The 18,976-nt window shown below is 46.0% G+C and overlaps 1 protein-coding gene across 1 annotated transcript in view; it reads left to right on the top strand.

Annotated features, from left to right (window-relative positions):
• SRPK1 (SRSF protein kinase 1) overlaps positions 1–18,976 on the top strand; it is a 155,072-nt gene that overhangs the window by 124,601 nt on the left and 11,495 nt on the right. Inside the window, exon 15 of the mRNA XM_030220616.1 lies at positions 17,937–18,029. Coding sequence (XP_030076476.1) covers positions 17,937–18,029 — 93 coding nt within the window. The remainder of the gene's footprint in view (positions 1–17,936; positions 18,030–18,976) is intronic.

Raw genomic sequence — 18,976 nt, forward strand, 5'->3', positions numbered from 1 at the left:
ACAAAACTTGTTACTTGTTACCAGCATTAGAGTAGGAATAAATCAAAAAGATTCACATACTACTACTATTTAGCATTTTTATAGCGCTACAAAGCGTACGCAGCGCTGCAGAAACATAAAAGAAAGACAGTCCCTGCTCAAAGAGCTTACAATCTAATAGACAAAAAATAAAGCAAGCAAATCAATTAGTGTGTAGAGGAGAAGGAGGGTAGGTGGAGTCGAGTGGTTACAAGTCAAAAGCAATGTTAAAGAGGTGGTCTTTCAATCTAGATTTAAAGATGGTCAAGGGTGGGGCAAGACGTAGGGGCTCAGGAAGTTTATTCCAGGTGCAGCGAGACAGAAGGAGCGAAGTCTGGAGTTGGCAGTAGTGGAGAAGGGAACAGATAAGGATTTATCCATGGAACGGTGTGCACGGGAAGGGGTGTAGGGAAGGACGAGTGTGGAGAGATACTGGGGAGCAGCAGAGTGAGTACATTTATAGGTTAGTAGAAGAAGTTTAAACAGGATGCAAAAAATGGATAGGGAGCCAGTGAAGCGACCTGAGGAGTGGGGTAGTATGAGTAAAGCGATCCTGGCCGAAGACAAGATGGGGAGAGGTGACTAAGTGGGAGGCCAGCAAGAAGCAGATTGCAGTAGTTTAAATGAGGTGATAAGGGTGTGGATGAGCGTTCTGGTAGAGTGCTCGGAAAGAAAGGGGCGGATTTTACAGATGTAAAGAAAAAAACGACAGGTCTTGGCGATCTGCTGGATATGAGTAGAGAAGGAGAGAGAGGAGTCAAAGATGACCCCAAGGTTACGAGCTGAAGAGACAGAATGAGAGAGCCATCAACAGAAATAGAAAATGGGGGGAGCGGGGAGGTGGGTTTGGGGGGGAAAAATGAGGAGTTCGGTTTTGGTCATGTTTAATTTCAGGTGGTGTTGAGACATCCAGACAGCAGTGTCAGACAAGCACGCTGAAACTTTGGTTTGGATGCAAGGTGACATATCGGGTCGAAAGGTAGATTTGGGAATCATCAGTATAGAGATGGTAGAAAAAGCCATGGGGTGAGATTAATGAACCAAGGGAAGAAGTGTAGATAGAAAAGAGAAGGGGACCAAGAACAGAACATACAGCTAAGATAACATCAATCTCTTCCTTAGACCACAATTAGGAGAAGGAGGCAAGTCAAAAGACAGAGGCCATGCAAAAGAAGAAAAATGAATAGGCATATCTTAACATGAGAAATACTCCACCTAACTTCAATAGTCAATCCTCTAAACTAGGGCTGTCAATCAGTTTAAAAAGGTGTAACTGCAAGATTAATTGCGATTTACTACTACTACTTATCATTTCTGTAGCGCTACTAGACGTATGCAGCGCTGTACACTTGAACATGAAGAGACAGTCCCTGCTTGACAGAGCTTACAATCTAATTAGGACAGACAAACAGGACAAACAAGAGATAAGGGAATACCCCTAGAACATCAGGGATGTTTTTAAGTTGGCTTTTCTCTGGGGGGAGAAATTTTAAAAAATTTTGATCGTGCTGTTATTCCCATAAAGCACCCCCTCACATTTCCTCCTGTACAGTGCAATATATAGACAGCAGATGTAAATTCTCAAAACTGACATTTCAATTACAAAACTACAAAAAAAAAATTTCTCACCTTTGTCTGATTTTATCTTTCAAATTATCTTGTTCACTGTCTCTGGTTCTGCTTTCCTGTGCTGTTGTTTCCTGGACCTACAGTCTATTCATGATTTTTTTTTTTTTTTACTTCCTGTGCTATATCCATCTTTCATATTCAGCTTTCTTCCATTTTTCTTCCTGCTCAAATCTAGTTTCCATCTCTTCCTTTCCATAGACACAATCTCCTACTGTCTCTTCTCTTCCCCTCCCCTTCTCTCCATGGGCAGCATGTCCTCCCATCTTCCTCCCCTCCCTGGGCACCATCTCCTCTCCTCTTTCTCTTATCTTGATCCCCTCCCCTCCATGGGCATCATCTCCTCCTATCCTTGCTCCTCTCCCCCTCCATGTGCACCATCTCATCCTTTCTCTCTTCCCTTCCCTTCTTTTCCATGGACACTATCTTCCTCCCCTCCCTTCCCCTCCATGGGCACCATCTCATCCCCACCCTTACCCTTCCCTCTCCTCCATGGGCACCATCTCCTCCCTTCTCTCCATCCATTCTTTCCCTTCTCTTTCCTGTTCTCCCATCCCCTATGTCCAGCGTCTGTCCCTCAAACATACCTCCCCATATCCATTTCTTCTTTCTTCCATGCCCCCTCCCCTTCGGTTGCATGGTCTGCATTTTTGTCATCTTTTTTTTTTTTTTTTTTTTCTGTTTTCTCTTCTCTCCCTGGCTCCTGCTGTGGTCTTCATGCGAGCACCTTCCAGCCAGCACCTCTTCTTACCTCTCCCGGCATGGCACTCCAGCAGCCTCTCTCTCCTTTGTGTGCTCCTTCTCCCTTCCCCTCATCGCTGCAGTGAAAACGGTGGTACTTCTCACATGACCCAAAGCGACTCTCTGTTAAAAAAAAAAAAAAAAAAAAAAGTTCTGAGGCGGAACTTTCTGTTACAAAGAAACTCTACGGGCCGAGTGAGAAGCAGCACTGTTTTCACTGCAGTGGTGAGGGGCAGGGAGGAGTAATGTGCAGAGCAGAGAGGGACTGCTGGAGTGCTGTGAGAAGTAAGAACAGGTGCTGGCTGGTGATGGAGAGATGATAGCGTTAATGCATTTTTATTCCAGTTACACGTTAAATGTACAGCCCCAATCTACCTTTTTCAAGTCCAGAAAGGCCCTGAGTTGTTCAGGAGCAAATAAGACATACTTAGTTCAAGCATATTTAATAATACATTTTACATGGGTAAGTCAATAAATAGTGCTAAGATCTTTGGTCTGTCTCATTTCCAATAGCTTTGTGTTCTTGTGTAGGTTTAGTAACATCAGGATAAACCCAAATTCTCCGAGGACAAGCAGGCTGGACATCATCACGCATGGGCTCTCGTCCGCGATGGCCCAGGAGACCATAAAACAAAAACTTTGGAAAGCTCCAGAAACGGCGCGCATGGGGACAACGCACCGCGCATGCGTGAGTGACTTCCTGCTGGGAACGCCTGCGTGCTTCCCTCGGTTCTTTTATCCGCTTTGCGAAGGAGTTTTTACGCTGCTCCTCATGTGTTTTCGCCCAGGAGAACTTTTTCGCATTTATCGCGTCCCTTTTTCCTTTTCTTTGTAGTAGTTTTCTTAAAGTAATTTAAAAAAAAAGTGTTTTCTTTTACTTTTTCTCATCTTCTTTTTAAGGTTCCTTTCTTTTCGTCGCGTCCGCCTTCAGACCACTTTTTTCCCTTTTTTTTGTGCCTTTTTCATTAGCACAATAGAGTCATTTAATTTCGCGGACGCTATTTTCCTACCCATGTCATCGAAGACTCCCAGCGACTTCAAACGCTGTACTCACTGCAGCCAGACCATCTCGTCTTCTGGCGTGGTGTCTCCAGTGCCTCGGGCCCGATCATCTTCCAGCTGCTTGTAAGCTGTGTAAGTTAATGAAGAAGAGGATCCAGGTGGCTTGAGAGGCTCAGTGCAAGAGGCTTTTTCCGGATCGGTCTGGTCCTTCGACGTCTGCATCGACATCGGTACCAAGGTCGGCTGCGTCGACGTCGAGGGAAGCAGCACCGAGAGTCCAGGTAATGGCTGCCGAAAGACCACTTCGAGCTGGGAGCAGCGAGGCATCGAGTGGGCCTCCACCCGTCTCGAGGCCTACTGCTATGCAGGCGCCCCAGGACCGACCTGAGTCGGACCCGGCCCTGAGGAGACGTGAGGATTCTACGTCCTCATCGGTACCGAGGAGTGTCGATGACAGGCGTCGAGCGAAGGCTAAGAAGCATGCCATCGATCTCCTTTCAGACACGGTACCGAGAGCTCTGGGGAGCCGAGGGAGCCAGCACCCGAGAAACGTCGGTGCCGGGAGGACCGCTCACCCTCCAGTCAGGAGGTGTCGATGCGTCGGTCGTCCAGCAGCCTGGTACCATCTCTCGAGCCTCCTCAGATTCTGGCACCGACTCCTGCACCGGCCCCACAGCTTTTTCTGATGGCAGCTCTCGATGAACATCTCCGGGTCATTCTTCCAGAACTTGTGGAAGAACTGCTTTGTCAATCTGTTTCGGTACCGGAGGTGCTTGCGCCTCCCGTACCTACTGCTGAGACGGCGTGTGGCCCATCCCCTGTGAGGAGGTCCCCGCCCTCGGTACCGCTTGCAGTACCAGAGCCAGTTACTACCCGGGTTGACTCTCCCCTCGATGTCGGTGGAGGAAGCTTCGCCTGAGTCCAGGCAGGGGTCAACTTCTCGACATCCCCCACGAGGACGTTGATCCTTGAAGTTGAGACAGGCTCGGGTTCGGGCTGCTTATCGAGAGCTTCTGTCCAATACCGAAGAGGAGCGTTCATGGGGAGAAGAGGAAGACCCCAGGTATTTTTCGGAGGAAGACTCCTGTGGGCTTCCTTCTGATCCTACTCCACCTATTGAAGTCAAGCAGTCTCAACCCGAGAGTCTTACTTTTTTATCTTTTGTGCGGGAAATGTCTAAGGACATTCCATTTCCCATGGAGGTTGTGGATGAGCCCAGGGCTGAGATGCTAGAGGTCCTGGATTATCCTTCTCCACCTGCAGAGGTTGCAACGGCCCCCCTGCACAATACGCTCAGGGAAGCGATGTTGAGGAATTGGTCTTGCCCTCTCTCTAATTCAGTTGTCAACAAGAAGTCCGAATCCCAGTACAGAGTCTATGATGAGCCTGTGATGGTGAAGGCTCAACTTTCTCACGATTCATTCTATGGTGGTGGACTCTGCTCTCAGAAGAGCCAAGAGTAATAGAGACTATGCCTCGGCGCCCCCAGGCAGAGAGTCTAGGACCTTGGATTCTTTTGGGAGGCGTATGTATTAGGCTGGAATGCTCGCCGCCAAGATCCAAACATACCAGCTGTACATGAGCATTCACTTACGGAACTTGTCCAGTTTAGTTGCAGCTTTCCATCCGCAGCTTGCTGAACCTTTTCACCAGGTGGTCAGGCAGCAGAAGGCGTGTCGCAAATTCCTGGGCATGGGGGCTTATGATACTTTTGATGCCGCATCCCGAGTAGCTGCTCGGGGTATCGTGATGCGCAGACTCTCATGGCTGCGTGTCTCGAACCTGGATCAGAAGACCCAGCAGCGAATGGCGAATGTTCCTTGCCGGGAGGATAATCTTTTTGGAGAGAAGGTGAGGATATGGTCGATACCCTCAAGAAGCATCAGGATGCGATGGATTCTCTCTTCCTCCGGACGCCTTCTGCTACTACCTCCTCCACTAGGAGGTGTTTTGGAGGGAGGAGTGCTCCCTATTCCTATAATAGGCGTAGGTACACTCCTACCTCTCGACAGCCTGTTCAAGCTCGCTCCCAGCAGGCTCACTCTCGTCAACGGCGTGCACCTAAGCCCCCTCCGGCTCCCCAGCAAAAGCAAGGTACAGGCTTTTGACTGGCTCCAGAGCAGCATAGCTGTGGTAAGAGTATCCATGGCGGATGATCTGCCTGTTGGGGGAGGTTGATATTTTTTCACCAAAGGTGGCCTCTTATAACCTCTGACAGGTGGGTTCTTCAGATATTCCGGTTAGGATACACTCTGTCTGGAATCCAAACCTCCAAATTGCCCACCGGAAGATCAATCCTTCAGCTCTCAGCACAAGCAGGTACTTGCAGAGGAACTCTCCGCTCTTCTAAAGGCCAATGCGGTTGAACCCGTACCACCAGGGGAAGAAGAGCTGGGATTCTATTCCAGGTACTTCCTTGTGCAAAAGAAAACAGGGTGGCTGCATCCCATCCTAGACCTAAGGGCCCTGAACAAATTCCTAGTCGAGAAAAGTGCAGGATGCATTTCCTGGGTACCCTTCTTCCCATGATTCAGGAAAACGATTGGCTATGCTTTCTGGACTTAAAGGACGTCTATACTCGCATCTTGGTGCTCCCAACTCACAGGAAGTACCTCCGATTCAGACTGGGAACTCAGTACTGTGTACTACCCTTTGGTCTAGCATCTGTGCCCAGGGTCTTTACAAAGTGCTTGGCAGTTGTCGCAGCATCGCGACACAAACTTGGGAGTGCATGTGTTCCCTTATCTCGACGATTGGCTGGTGAAGAACACCTCAGAGGCAGGAGTTCTATGATCCATGCAGATCACTATTCAACTGCTGAAGCTGCTGGGGTGTGTCATAAATTATCCCAAGTCCCACCTGGTTCCAGTACAGACGTTGGAATTCATAGGAGCTGTGTTGAACACACGGACATCTCGAGCTTATCTCCCCCAGGCAAGGGCAGACAATTTTCTGGCCTTAGTGTCCACGGCTCGAACATCTCAACAGATCACAGCTCAGCAGATGTTGAGGCTTTTGGGCCACATGGCCTCCACAGTCCATGTTACTCCCATGGCACGTATGCATATGAGATCAGCTCAATGGACCCTAGCTTCCCAGTGGTGTCAGGCTACAGGGGATCTAGAGGATGTCATCCATCTTTCCACTGATTTTTGCAGTTCCCTCCAGTGGTGGACCATTTGCTCCAATCTGACCTTGGGACGTCCATTCCAAATTCCTCAGCCACAAAAAGTGCTGACGACGGATGCATCCCTCCTGGGGCTTCGCACTCAAGGAGTTTGGCCTTTTCAGGAAACAGGTCTTCAGATCCTGGAATTACGAGCGATCTGGAATGATCTAAAGGCTTTCAGAGACCGGCTGTCCAATCAAATTATCCTAATTCAATCAGTTTGCGATGTATTACAGCAACAAGCAGGGGGGCACCGGATATCGCCCTCTGTGTCAGGAAGCCGTCAGTATGTGGCTTTGGGCTCACAGCCACGGCATGTTTATCCAGGCCTCGTATCTGGCAGGCGTAAACAACAGTCTGGCTGACAGACTGAGCAGGATAATGCCTCACGAGTGGGCACTAAACATGGAAGTTGTCCGCAAGATCTTCCGAGCGTGGGGCACCCCCTCGGTGGATCTTTTTGCCACTCAGACCAATCACAAGGTCCCTCAGTTCTGTTCCAGGCTTCAGGCCCACGACAGACTAGCGTCAGATTCCTTTCTCCTACATTGGGGGATAGGCCTTTTGTGTGCGTATCCTCCCATACCTTTAGTAGGGAAGACTCTGCTTAAACTCAGGCAAGACCACGGAACCAAGATTCTGATAACACCTTTCTGGCCCCGTCAGATCTGGTTTTCTCCTCTTGTGGACTTGTCAGGTACTAAGCATCATGCAAATAGGAACAACAAACATACTCTGAAATGTCTATATGCAAATGCTAGGAGTCTAAGAAATAAGATGGGAGAGTTGGAATATATTGCACTAAATGAAAAATTGGATATAATAGGCATTACTGAGACCTGGTGGAAGGAGGATAACCAGTGGGACACTGCCATACTGGGGTACAAAGTATATCGTAGTGATAGGGTGGACCGGACTGGTGGAGGGGGTAGCATTGTATATTAACGAGAGCCTTGACTCAGATTACAAATTCAGCAGGACACAAGTCACACCTTTGAATCATTGTGGGTTGAAATGCCATGTATAAAAGGGAAAAAAATGGTGATAGGAGTGTACTACCGTCCGCCTCGCCAGGATGAGGAGGTAGACGCAGAAATTATAAAAGAAATCAGAGACGCGAACAAAATGGGCAATGTGATAATAATGGGTGACTTCAATTATCCAAATATAGACTGGGTAAATGTAACATCGGGACACACTACAGAGGTACAATTCCTTGATGAAATCAAGGACAGCTTTATGGAGCAGCTGGTGCAGGAGCCGACGAGAGAAGGAAAAATTCTAGACTTGGTCCTTAGCAGAGCGCATGATCTGGTGAGGAACGTTATGGTACTGGGGCCGCTTGATAACAGTGATCATAATATGATCAGTTTTGATATCAACCTTGAAATAACTGTACACAGAAAGTCAAATACATTAGCATTTAACTTTAAAAAAGGAGACTATGATAAAATGAGAAGAATAGTAAAAAAAAAACTTAGGGGGGGGCAACTGAGAGAGTAAAAACTGTACAACAGGCGTGGACGCTGTTCAAAAATACCATCCTGGAGACCCAGGCCATACATATTCCGCGAATTAGAAAAGAAAGACGGAAGTCCAAAAGACAGCTGGCCTGGTTGAAAAGTGAGGTGAAGGAAGCTATTAGGGCTAAAAGAAACGCCTTCAGAAAATGGAAGAAGAAACCGTCTGAAAATATCAAGAAGCAGCATAAGGAGTGTCAACGCAAATGCAAAGCGCAGATAAAGAAGGCCAAGAGGGAATACGAAAAAAAGATAGCATTAGAGGCAAAAAAAATAGTAAAAAAAATTTTCGGTATATTAAAAGCAGGAAGCCGGCAAAAGAATCGGGCCACTGGATGACCGAGGGGTAAAGGGGGCGATCAAGGAAGACAAAGACGTAGCGGAGAGACTGAATGAATTCTTTGCTTCGGTCTTCACCAAGGAAGATTTGGGTGGGATGCCGGTGTCTGAAATGGTATTTCAAGTGGACAAGTCGGAGAAACTTACTGACTTCACGGTAAACCTGGAGGACGTAATGGGGCAGTTCAGCAAACTGAAGAGTAGCAAATCTCCTGGACCGGATGGTATTCATCCTAGAGTACTGATAGAACTGAAAAATGAGCTTGCGGAGCTACTGCTAGTGATATGCAACTTATCCTTAAAATCGAGCGTGGTACCGGAAGATTGGAGGGTGGCCAATGTAACACCGATTTTTTAAAAAGGCTCCAGGGGAGATCCGGGAAATTATAAACCGGTGAGTCTGACGTCGGTGCCGGGGAAAATGGTAGAGGCCATTATTAAAAACAAAATTACAGAGCACATCCAAGGACATGAGTTACTGAGACCGAGTCAGCACGGCTTTTGTGTGGGGAAATCTTGCCTGACCAATTTACTTCAATTCTTTGAAGGAGTAAACAAACATGTGGACAAAGGGGAACCGGTTGATATTGTGTATCTGGATTTCCAAAAGGCGTTTGACAAGGTACCTCATGAAAGGCTACAGAGGAAATTGGAGGGTCATGGGATAGGAGGAAATGTCCTATTGTGGATTAAAAACTGGTTGAAGGATAGGAAACCGAGAGTGGGGTTAAATGGGCAGTATTCACAATGGAGAAGGGTAGTTAGTGGGGTTCCTCAGGGGTCTGTGCTAGGACCGCTGCTTTTTAATATATTTATAAATGATTTAGAGATGGGAGTAACTAGCGAGGTAATTAAATTTGCTGATGACACAAAGTTATTCAAAGTTGTTAAATCGCGACAGGATTTTGAAAAATTACAAGAGGACCTTACGAGACTGGGCGGCTAAATGGCAGATGACATTTAATGTGAGCAAGTGCAAGATGATGCATGTGGGAAAAAAAGAACCAGAATTATAGCTACGTCATGCAAGGTTCCACGTTAGGAGTTACGGACCAAGAAAGGGATCTGGGTGTCGTCGTCGATAATACACTGAAACCTTCTGCTCAGTGTGCTGCTGCGGCTAGGAAAGCGAATAGAATGTTGGGTATTATTAGGAAAGGTATGGAAAACAGGTGTGAGGATGTTATAATGCCGTTGTATCGCTCCATGGTGCGACCGCACCTTGAGTATTGTGTTCAATTCTGGTCGCCGCATCTCAAGAAAGATATAGTGGAATTGGAAAAGGTGCAGAGAAGGGCGACTAAAATGATAGCGGGGATGGGTCGACTTCCCTATGAAGAAAGACTAAGGAGGCTAGGGCTATTCAGCTTGGAGAAGAGACGGCTGAGGGGGAGACATGATAGAGGTATATAAAATAATGAGTGGAGTGGAACAGGTGGATGTGAAGCGTCTGTTCACGCTTTCCAAAAATACTAGGACTAGGGGGCATGCGATGAAACTAAAGTGTAGTAAATTTAAAACAAATTGGAGAAAATCTTTCTTCACCCAACGTGTAATTAAACTCTGGAATTCGTTGCCAGAGAAAGTGGTGAAGGCGGTTAGCTTAGCAGAGTTTAAAAAGGGGTTGGACGGTTTCCTGAAGGACAAGTCCATAAACCGCTACTAAATGGACTTGGGAAAAATCCACAATTCCAGGAATAACATGTATAGAATGTTTGTACGTTTGAGAAGCTTGCCAGGTGCCCTTGGCCTGGATTGGCCGCTGTCGTGGACAGGATGCTGGGCTCGATGGACCCTTGGTCTTTTCCCAGTATGGCATTACTTATGTACTTATGAACCGTGGAGATTGGAGTGTTTTCCCAACCCTCTTCACTCATAACGAAGGGTTGCTTCTACATCCCAACCTCCAGTCTCTGGCTCTCATGGCCTGGATGTTGAGGACTTAGAAGTTGCCTCTTTGGGCCTTTCAGAGGGTGTCTCCCGGTTCTTGCTTCCAGGAAGGATTCCACGAAAAAGTTATTTTTTTAAATAGAGGAGGTTTGCCGTCTGGTGTGACAGCAAGGCCCTAGATCCTTTTTCTTGTCCTACACTGACCCTGCTTGAATACCTTCTACACTTATCAGAGTCTTGGTCTTAAGACTAACTCAGTAAGAGTTCATCTTAGTGCAATCAGTGCTTACCATCAACATATAGAGGGTCAGCCTATCTCTGGACAGCCTTTAGTGGTTCATTTTATGAGAGGGTTGCTTTTGTCAACGCCCCCTGTCAAACCTCCACCAGTGTCATGGGATCTCAACGTGGTTCTGACTCAGCTGATGAAGCCTCCTTTTGAGCCACTGAATTCCTGCCATCTGAAGTACATGACCTGGAAGGTCATTTTCTTGGTGGCTGTTAACTTCAGCTCGTAGAGTCAGTGAGCTCCAAGCCCTGGTAGTCCACGCTCCTTATATTAAATTTCATCATAACAGAGTAGTCCTCCGCACTCATCCTAAGTTCTTGCCGAAGGTGGTGTCTGATTTCCATCTGAACCAGTCTGTTGTCTTGCCAAGATTTTTTTCCCCGTCCACACACCCGCCCTGGTGAGGACAAGTTAAACACCTTGGACTGTAAGCGAGTATTGGCCTTTTACGTGGAGCGGACAAAGCCCTATCGACAGTCCGCCCAACTGTTTGTTTCTTTTGATCCCAACAGGATGGGAGTTGCCATCGGAAAACGCACCATCTCTAATTGGCTAGCAGATTGCATTTCCTTCACTTATGCCCAAGCTGGGCTGACTTTAGAGGGCCATGTCACAGCTCACAGTGTTAGAGCCATGGCGGCATCAGTGGCTCATTTAAAGTCAGCTTTCTAAAGTTTTTGTTTTAATTTCCGGTCTCCTGGGCCGTCGCGGATGACGACCTATGCGTGATGATGTCCAGCCTGCTGTCCTCGGAGAATACCTGCTACAGGTATGTATCTTCATTTTCTCTGACCAAGAAACAACTCTTGTAAGTAATGAAAATAAGTTCTTAAAATCGCATTCAAGTCTTGCTCAAATACAAAAGAAATATGTAAAGTAGAACGTTCTATAGTCTCCGTATTATTATTCTTATTTAAATCCAATTTTTCTCCACCAACTTGTTCTCACGATTGTACATCTCTCTCTTTTTGAGGAAATATAATAAATTCTGTTTGCTGGAGGAATAGCCTTGGGGGTACATTAAAATTTCTAGAAGATACTTTCTGAATGTCAGCAGGGGGCATCTCAGGAGGAAAATTCAAAAAAAGTAAGATTGTCTTCTAAACTGATTTTCCATCTGTTCCGTTTTTCTTTTACTCACCACTTGTTTTCAACAAAGTAGCTGATAATGCTTGAAGAGATTTAATTTCTTCTTGGACTTGATTAATTTGAGCAGTACAGTCAGTTTTTACAAGCTCTATATTGGCAGCAAGCAGGTCATCTTTACTCACAAAAGTAGATACTCCTTCCATGGTTTTCACAACCGTTGCTTCCAAAACTCTTCAAGGCCTTCCAAATGCTCTCCAAAGTTATTTCTTGAGGGGAGCCATTATCACCTGCTCCCGAGATCTCTACCATAGCAGGAGCCTTGCTAGCAGTCACACCTCTTCACAGGGCTTCTGACCAACTTGGGGAACGGAGCCCTGGTTACTAACTGCCTCAGCAGCTGCCGGATACAGAGGAGGGACAGACTGCCGGAGAAGAGAGGATATCTAGTCCTAAAACGTTGGAAGCTCCTTCCTCCGATGCAACAGCAGGACAAACATCTCCAGATTTCTGTGCACGGTCTCTGACGGGGAGTTGCTCCATCGTCTGCTGGATGGACAAGGAAGTCCTAGCCAGTTAGGGAACCGGGCAAGCTGTGCCCCTTGCGTTTAGTGTGCGGCATAAGCTTGAGGAAAACAATTTCACTAGCAGAGAACAAACAGCTTGCCCTGCTGACAACCTCATGCCATCTTGGCACGCGCCTCCCCCACACCTTACCATCACCAGGTTACGAAACCTATTTTGCAAAAGTATCCTTTAACATGGAACACTGTAGGGCTGCATATTTAGCATCTTCCTAAGCTACAGTAATACAAGATTTTGCTCTCTACATTTTTTAATGCTGATATTCTTCTCTTTGTATACATTTTGTTAACTAAACCAAATATTGGACCATTACAAAGTTGTTTGGATGCAATTGCTGTGAATGGCTTTTGAAACATCGTGTAAATCTTAATGTGGACAAAATGACAGTATTCTGGATCACAGGTTGTTATTTCATCCTTCCCTGGCTTGTGGGTTTGTTTGTTTGTTTTTGTTTTTTTTTGTTAAATGATGATAGTATTTGACTCATTCAAATACTTAGGGGTAGTGAAAGACTACCAACATGTTTTACATAACAAGTTTCAAATGTGAAAAAGGGTTTTATATCTTGTATCAGCTAAGGGCAGTTCAAACTTTTCAGTGACAGTTTCCTTTCCTTGCTTCACACACTGTTGTTTTTGCATGTAGATTATTGTAAGATGGTATATGCAGGCATTAACAAAACAGATATGAAGCTTTGCAAACACTTCAGAATGTAGCAATTCATTTTCTGGTTAAGGCCCTTAGATTTGATCACACCCTGTTTAGATTTGGTGGTATAGTAAATCTGTAATAAACGATAAATACAAGAATGATTTAGGTTGATCTAAGGCTGGTCTAATGTGTATACAAAACTCTTAGTAGGGATTTGGTGATGGGGCTGAAAGCTGGCTTGGCATGGGTTAAGAGTATAAGTTTTCTCAGAGAGAGTTGGTCAAGAACCACCTTTTCCAGTATTTTGGTAAGGAAGGACAGATTAGAAATAGGTCTAAAGCGGCCAAGGTCTGCAGAATCCCAAGTGAGGCTTTGTGAAGATGGGGGAGAGGCTGTTTTGTAAGAAAGGCCAGACTAAGGATAGAAGTGAGGCTTGGTTTTTTTTTTTTTTTTTTTTTGCAAAGTGGCAGCAGTGCCGTAGCGAGGGTGCCTGACACCCGGGGCGGGTCGCGGCTGCTCCCCCCCTCCCCCCGAAATACACCCTACCTTGCAGCGGGGGGCAGGCGGGAGGGCCGATCTGCCCCCCAGTGCATGTCACTGGGAGCTGCGTCGGCTCTGCTGCTTCCCTGCTTTCTCTGCCCCGGAACAGGAAGTAACCTGTTCCGGGGCAGAAAGAGCAGGGAACCAGCGATCCGACACCCCCCAGCGCGTGCACCCGGGGTGGACCGCCACACCGGGCCCCCCCCCCCTTCCTACGCCACTGAGTGGCAGGGATAGGATCTAATGACAAGGAAGTTTGTAACGCTGGAAGAAAATTAACTACTGCAGCAATATTAAGGGGAAGAATAGTTAGACAGATGTGGGGAAAAGTAATGATGAAGCCGGGATTGAAGGAGAAAAGGAAACTATGGTGCTCAGTGACAGCCTTGAGTGCAAGGCCAAGCTGTGCCTAAAGAATCAGGAGATAGGGAAAGATGCAGAGTAATAAGGAGGGTAAGAGGAAGGGGCAAAGTTTTAGAATCTGAAACAGGCTTATTATTGTGGAATGCAAGATCACACTGGAAAAGTAGATAATTTAGTCTTATAAATTTGAGTGAAACTCAGTTTTTTGGTGCAGAAGTCAGTGTTTGGAGCCAGAGTGGTGTTTGCACCAAGCGTGCTTGGTGTGTCAAAAAGAGTTTCAGAATACGAAGGCCCAAATGGAACAAAGATGACTGTGTCAGCCGAACATAAGAAAATAAGAGTAGCCATACTGGGTCAGACCAGTGGTCCATCTAGTCCAGTATCCTGTTTCCAGCAGCGGCCAAGCCAGGTCACAAGTACCTGGCAGAAACACAAATCGTGGCAACATTTCAGAACCCCAAAGAGTAACAAGATTCCAGAATCATAATGAATAGCAAGATTCCGTGAAGAATCTCATAGAGTAGCAAGATTCTGGAACCCTAAAGAGTAGCAACATTCCATGCTACCAATCCCAAGGCAAGCAGTTGCTTCCCATGTCTGTCTCAATAGCAGACTATGGACTTTTCTCGCCAGATACGCTAACCACTGTAATCACATTCTCCGGCAAAGAGTTCCAGAGCTTAACTATTGAGTTACAAAATATTTCCTCCTATTTGAAGTATTTCCATGTAACTTCCTTGAATGTCCCTAGTCTTTGTACTTTTGGAACGAGCAAACAATCGATTTACTTCTACTCGTTCTACACCCCTCAGGAATTTGTAGACCTCTATCATCTCCCTCCATCTTTTTCCAAGCTGAAGAGCCATAACCTCTTTAGCATTTCCTAATACGAGAAGAATTCTATCCCAGTTACTTTGTTTGCATTTCTAATTCTGCTATATATTTTTTGAGGTACTGCAACCAGAACTGAACATGAGTTCATCTGTAGGGATAAAAATCAAAAACTGACAGGAAAGAGGTATTAGTGATAGCAATTTGATCGAGTGAAGTGTCAGTGGAGAAGTTTAAGGGTGGAGGAGCTAGAAGTTTTCTGAGACACCAGTTCTGGATCATTGTGATTCAGGGACCTGGGACAGCAGGAGCAATTTTACATGGCTAGGCTGGGGAGAACAAAACATGAACAAATGGTTGGTTGAGGGAAGAGGTGAGAGGTACTAAAACTGAGAAGATCAAGGACTTTACTTTGGTTATGGGTTGAGAAATTAACTTGTAAAATTGATGTCATCAAGGAGAGTGAGGAAATCATAGTCAATATCAGAAGATGTTGTAGGTTAACTTTAATCTTTCAACAAGAGGTGAGCAAGAGACGAGGTAAGTGAGAAACACAAAACTTAGTGGATGCAGTGGTTGGAGGGTGCAGATAATAAAATAAAGAAATATAAAAGGAATCAAGGGAGGCGCATAGACTAGTAGGATTTATTTACCGCCTTTTTGAAAGAATTCACTTAAGGTGTTGTACCGTAAGAACACAGATGTCTGTGTGGGTCAAAGCATTAGAATAGATGAAAGTAGTGTCTCCCCAGCGCCTAGGTCTGCTAGCTTAAAGGACAAAAAACTCCAGGGGTGCCGTTTTCACCATTCCTAAACCATGCTTCAATGAGAGATAAACAGTGTAGGTGATTACCGGTGATTGCTTTTCATAGGAGCTTTTTCCTTATTGAATCCCAGATGCACTAAACTTTAACGACCCTTTAACAAAGAATTTTTGAACCGTGGCATGCATTAAAGGCCATTTTCCGACGACGCTAGCAGAAAACGAAAACGGAATGCAGATGAGCAAATTGTGTAGAAACCCTATTGAAACGAGATGCACTAAAGTTTTCCGCCTGCCCTAATGCAGGAAAACTGCTGGAAAGCTAACGACAGGTCTGTACGACTAAAATCTTCAATGTAACCCCCCCCCCCCCCCCCAAAAAAAAAAAGCAAGGGCGAAAATGCGCGTCAGGGGCATCCTTTATTGACGCCCGAGGTCGCTGCTTCTCCCCGCTCCCCCTGCATCAATCTAAAAGTGAAAAAAAAAAAGGATCGGGAGGGGGCAAAGGCGCCTGTCAGGAGCGTCCTTTATGGACGGCCTTGCCCCGCACGAGGTCGCCGCTACTCCCTGCTTCCCCCCCCCCCCCCTTGAATTAAATTAAAAAAAAAAATTTTCAAAACTTTAGCAGCCCTGGGCCCCCCTCCCTTCCTTTCTCTCAACTCTTTCTCCCCAAAGCTCCGCCTCTGCCTCCCGCCATCCCTGAGATCGTCGCCGCCTCTCCCCCCCTCCACCGGTCCCCCCTCCTCCTTACCGGGCCCGAGCAGCGCCTCTCACCTCTGTGTGAAGGCGCTGCACGGGCAGAAAGAACAGCTGATGCCTCCAGTCTTCGCGTCTCTCCTTTCCTCGTGGGCTCGCCCCCGTCTGACGTAGGTTACTTGCGTCAGACAAGGGCGGGCCCAAGAGGAAAGGAGAGACGTGAAGACTGGAGGCATCAGCTGTTCTGCCCGTGCAGCGCCTTCACATAGAGGTGAGAGGCGCTGCGCGGGACCGGTAAGGAGGAGGGGGGAGCGGCGACCTCGGGGGCGGGGCACGGGGGCGGAGGATGGCGGGAGGCGGAACTGTGGGGAGAAAGAGTTGAGAGAAAGGGAGGGGGCCTGGGGCTGCTAAAGTTTTTTGAAGTTTTTGTTTTTTTTATTTAATTCAAGGGGGGAGGAAGCGGGGAGTAGCAGCGACCTCATGCGGGGGGGGGGGGGGGCAAGGCCGTCCATAAAGGACGCTCCTGACAAGCGCCTTTGCCCCCTCCCAATCCACGTGTTTATGTTTTGTTTTTTTGGGGGTTTGTATTTTTTTACGTTTGTGGCATGTGCAGAGCAGCCAGCATAACACTTGGCTGCTCTGCGCATGCTTTAGGGGCCGATTACCGACGGGGATTACATCAGTTTGATGCATTGTACTTTACAATACTGCACCGAACATGTGCGACTTGTTTTTTTGGTGCATTTTTCGTTTTTTAAAATTCGTTAAGGACTTTTACGTTTTTGATTTTTTAACGTTTGGTTGATTCATCTGGGTCTGAGTGTGCATTAAGAAGGCCTCTCTTCAGAGGTGAGTGATGAGAAGTAGGGAGTAGTCATAAAGAACCTATTCCCCCTGGAGTTTTCATTCTGTTGCAGATCTTATCCACAAAGGCAAATTTTTATTGTCTAATTCTTCAGAGAGATTGTTCATGGTAGATGTCACTAAACAAAAACTAATAATTCCAAATGTGTGTAATAATGCTGGAAAAATATTATTCAGCACTGGTATTGGGGGTATTTAAAACAAAAAAAAAAAAAAAAAAAAAGCAGCAGTGACTAGTGTTTCTGACTGCCACAGTATGAAGGGGGAGGATTTGTAAGACCCTCTGTTGTGCAAATGAGAATATAGGGGCAGAATAAAGCTGAAACTGGAGTAGGAATAAGTTCAGAGCTGCCTGCTGTTGTCTGTCTTCACCGCATGTTGCTGATATATTATACACTCAAGAAAACTGATTATGTTCAGAACTTCTAGAACTGTAGATTCATGGTGCTAGAAACGTGCCAGGCTTTGAAGGCAAATACTCATTCCTTTGGATATAGAAATGAGGCAACAGTAGATTTCTAAATACTGCTTTTATTACATAGAAGCCAACTTTTCAAAATGATTTATGTTGTTTAGCACCCACAATTTTCTCTTTAATTGTAGGGGTGCTCAGGCATCCAGAGCTGGCACTTTCATACTTCACTGTATACAGATCCCATCTAGCTTTGTTGTAGATATCCTGAAAAGGAAACTAAGTTGGCCTTGAGGCCTAAGCTGCAAACCAGTTTCTGACTGACAGGCAGCACAGCATTCATATTAATGCTCTCTTCAACCAATCCCTTCTTTTAGTAGAGTTGAGTTTAATCAAAGTTTCAGAACTGGAAGTATCTAGCATTGGTATATTCATGAATTGATGAACTTAGTCTTGGTATATGCTTCTCTATTAATGTCTGTATAGTCTTGTGTATGCTCTATATTAATATCACTGTTCTATTTTGTGTCTTGAAAATCTGTAACATGCAGATCACATTGCATTGATCATAGAACTTCTGGGGAAAATACCACGCAAGCTCATTATGGCAGGAAAATACTCTAAGGAGTTTTTCACCAAAAAAGGTAAAACTGCTAAACCAGTTCTCTTGGAGAGCTTTAACTCTTGCTACTGATATGCAAAATGTGTTGGAAACCAGGCCCTAACTCCAAATGAGCCATGAACTCTGCCAGCATTCCAAAGTCCTATGGCATGCTGTCCTATCTTTGACTATTCCCAGTCCCTGTGTTCAGTTTCTCCTTGCTCCATTGTCTCTCCCTTATTTTCATTAAACCTTGCTAGCTCCTCTGTATGTTGCTGCTTCTGGATCTCCTTGATAACTTTGGAGTTATCTATAGAGATGCAGTGTGCCCAGTGAAGGGTGTGTTTATGCTTGGTTTCCTAAGAGACAAGAGAATGGAAAGGGCCGTGAAGGTAGCTAAAAACCAATACCATTCCTGACAAGCGAGTATATGCCCTCCTACCAGCAGATGGGGAGACTGAGGACAATAGAGTGATGTCACCTTATCAGGTGTTTTGCAGTCCTGAGCCATCCAGTATTTCTCAGTCTCTTTAGCAAATGGTAGGTGAGTAAAGCCATGCTCTGTTCAGTTGGGGGGAGGGGGGGAGGTTCTCTTTAGCAACAGACTTAAAAAAAAAAAGAAAAACAAATTTACAGAAACTCAGACTGGTCTTGTCACTTGTAGTAGCATTAGTCTGAAGCTACAGATTGAGGCGGTACCAGCTCTGGTGCTTGGTTTCAGGGGTGCATATGCTGATCTCTGGGTCATTCCCCCCCTCTCCTCCCAGTGGAATTCAGGATCTCCTATTTTTTTTCTGAGAGGAGTTCCTTGAGAGCCAACCTTAGGGAGTTTGAGACAACCTCCTTTAAAAAAAAAAAAAAAAAAAACATTGGAGCTCTTTTCCACTTAGACTTTTGTTGCTTCAGAGTTGAGGGAGTCCTTTGAGCTTTTGCGGAGGAAGACCTTGGATGGGCTCACAAGATGAGCTGTGTGGCAGTGATGGTGGCTCC

The sequence above is a fragment of the Microcaecilia unicolor genome, chromosome 12 (genome assembly GCF_901765095.1).
Source record: "Microcaecilia unicolor chromosome 12, aMicUni1.1, whole genome shotgun sequence".
NCBI lineage: Eukaryota > Metazoa > Chordata > Amphibia > Gymnophiona > Siphonopidae > Microcaecilia > Microcaecilia unicolor.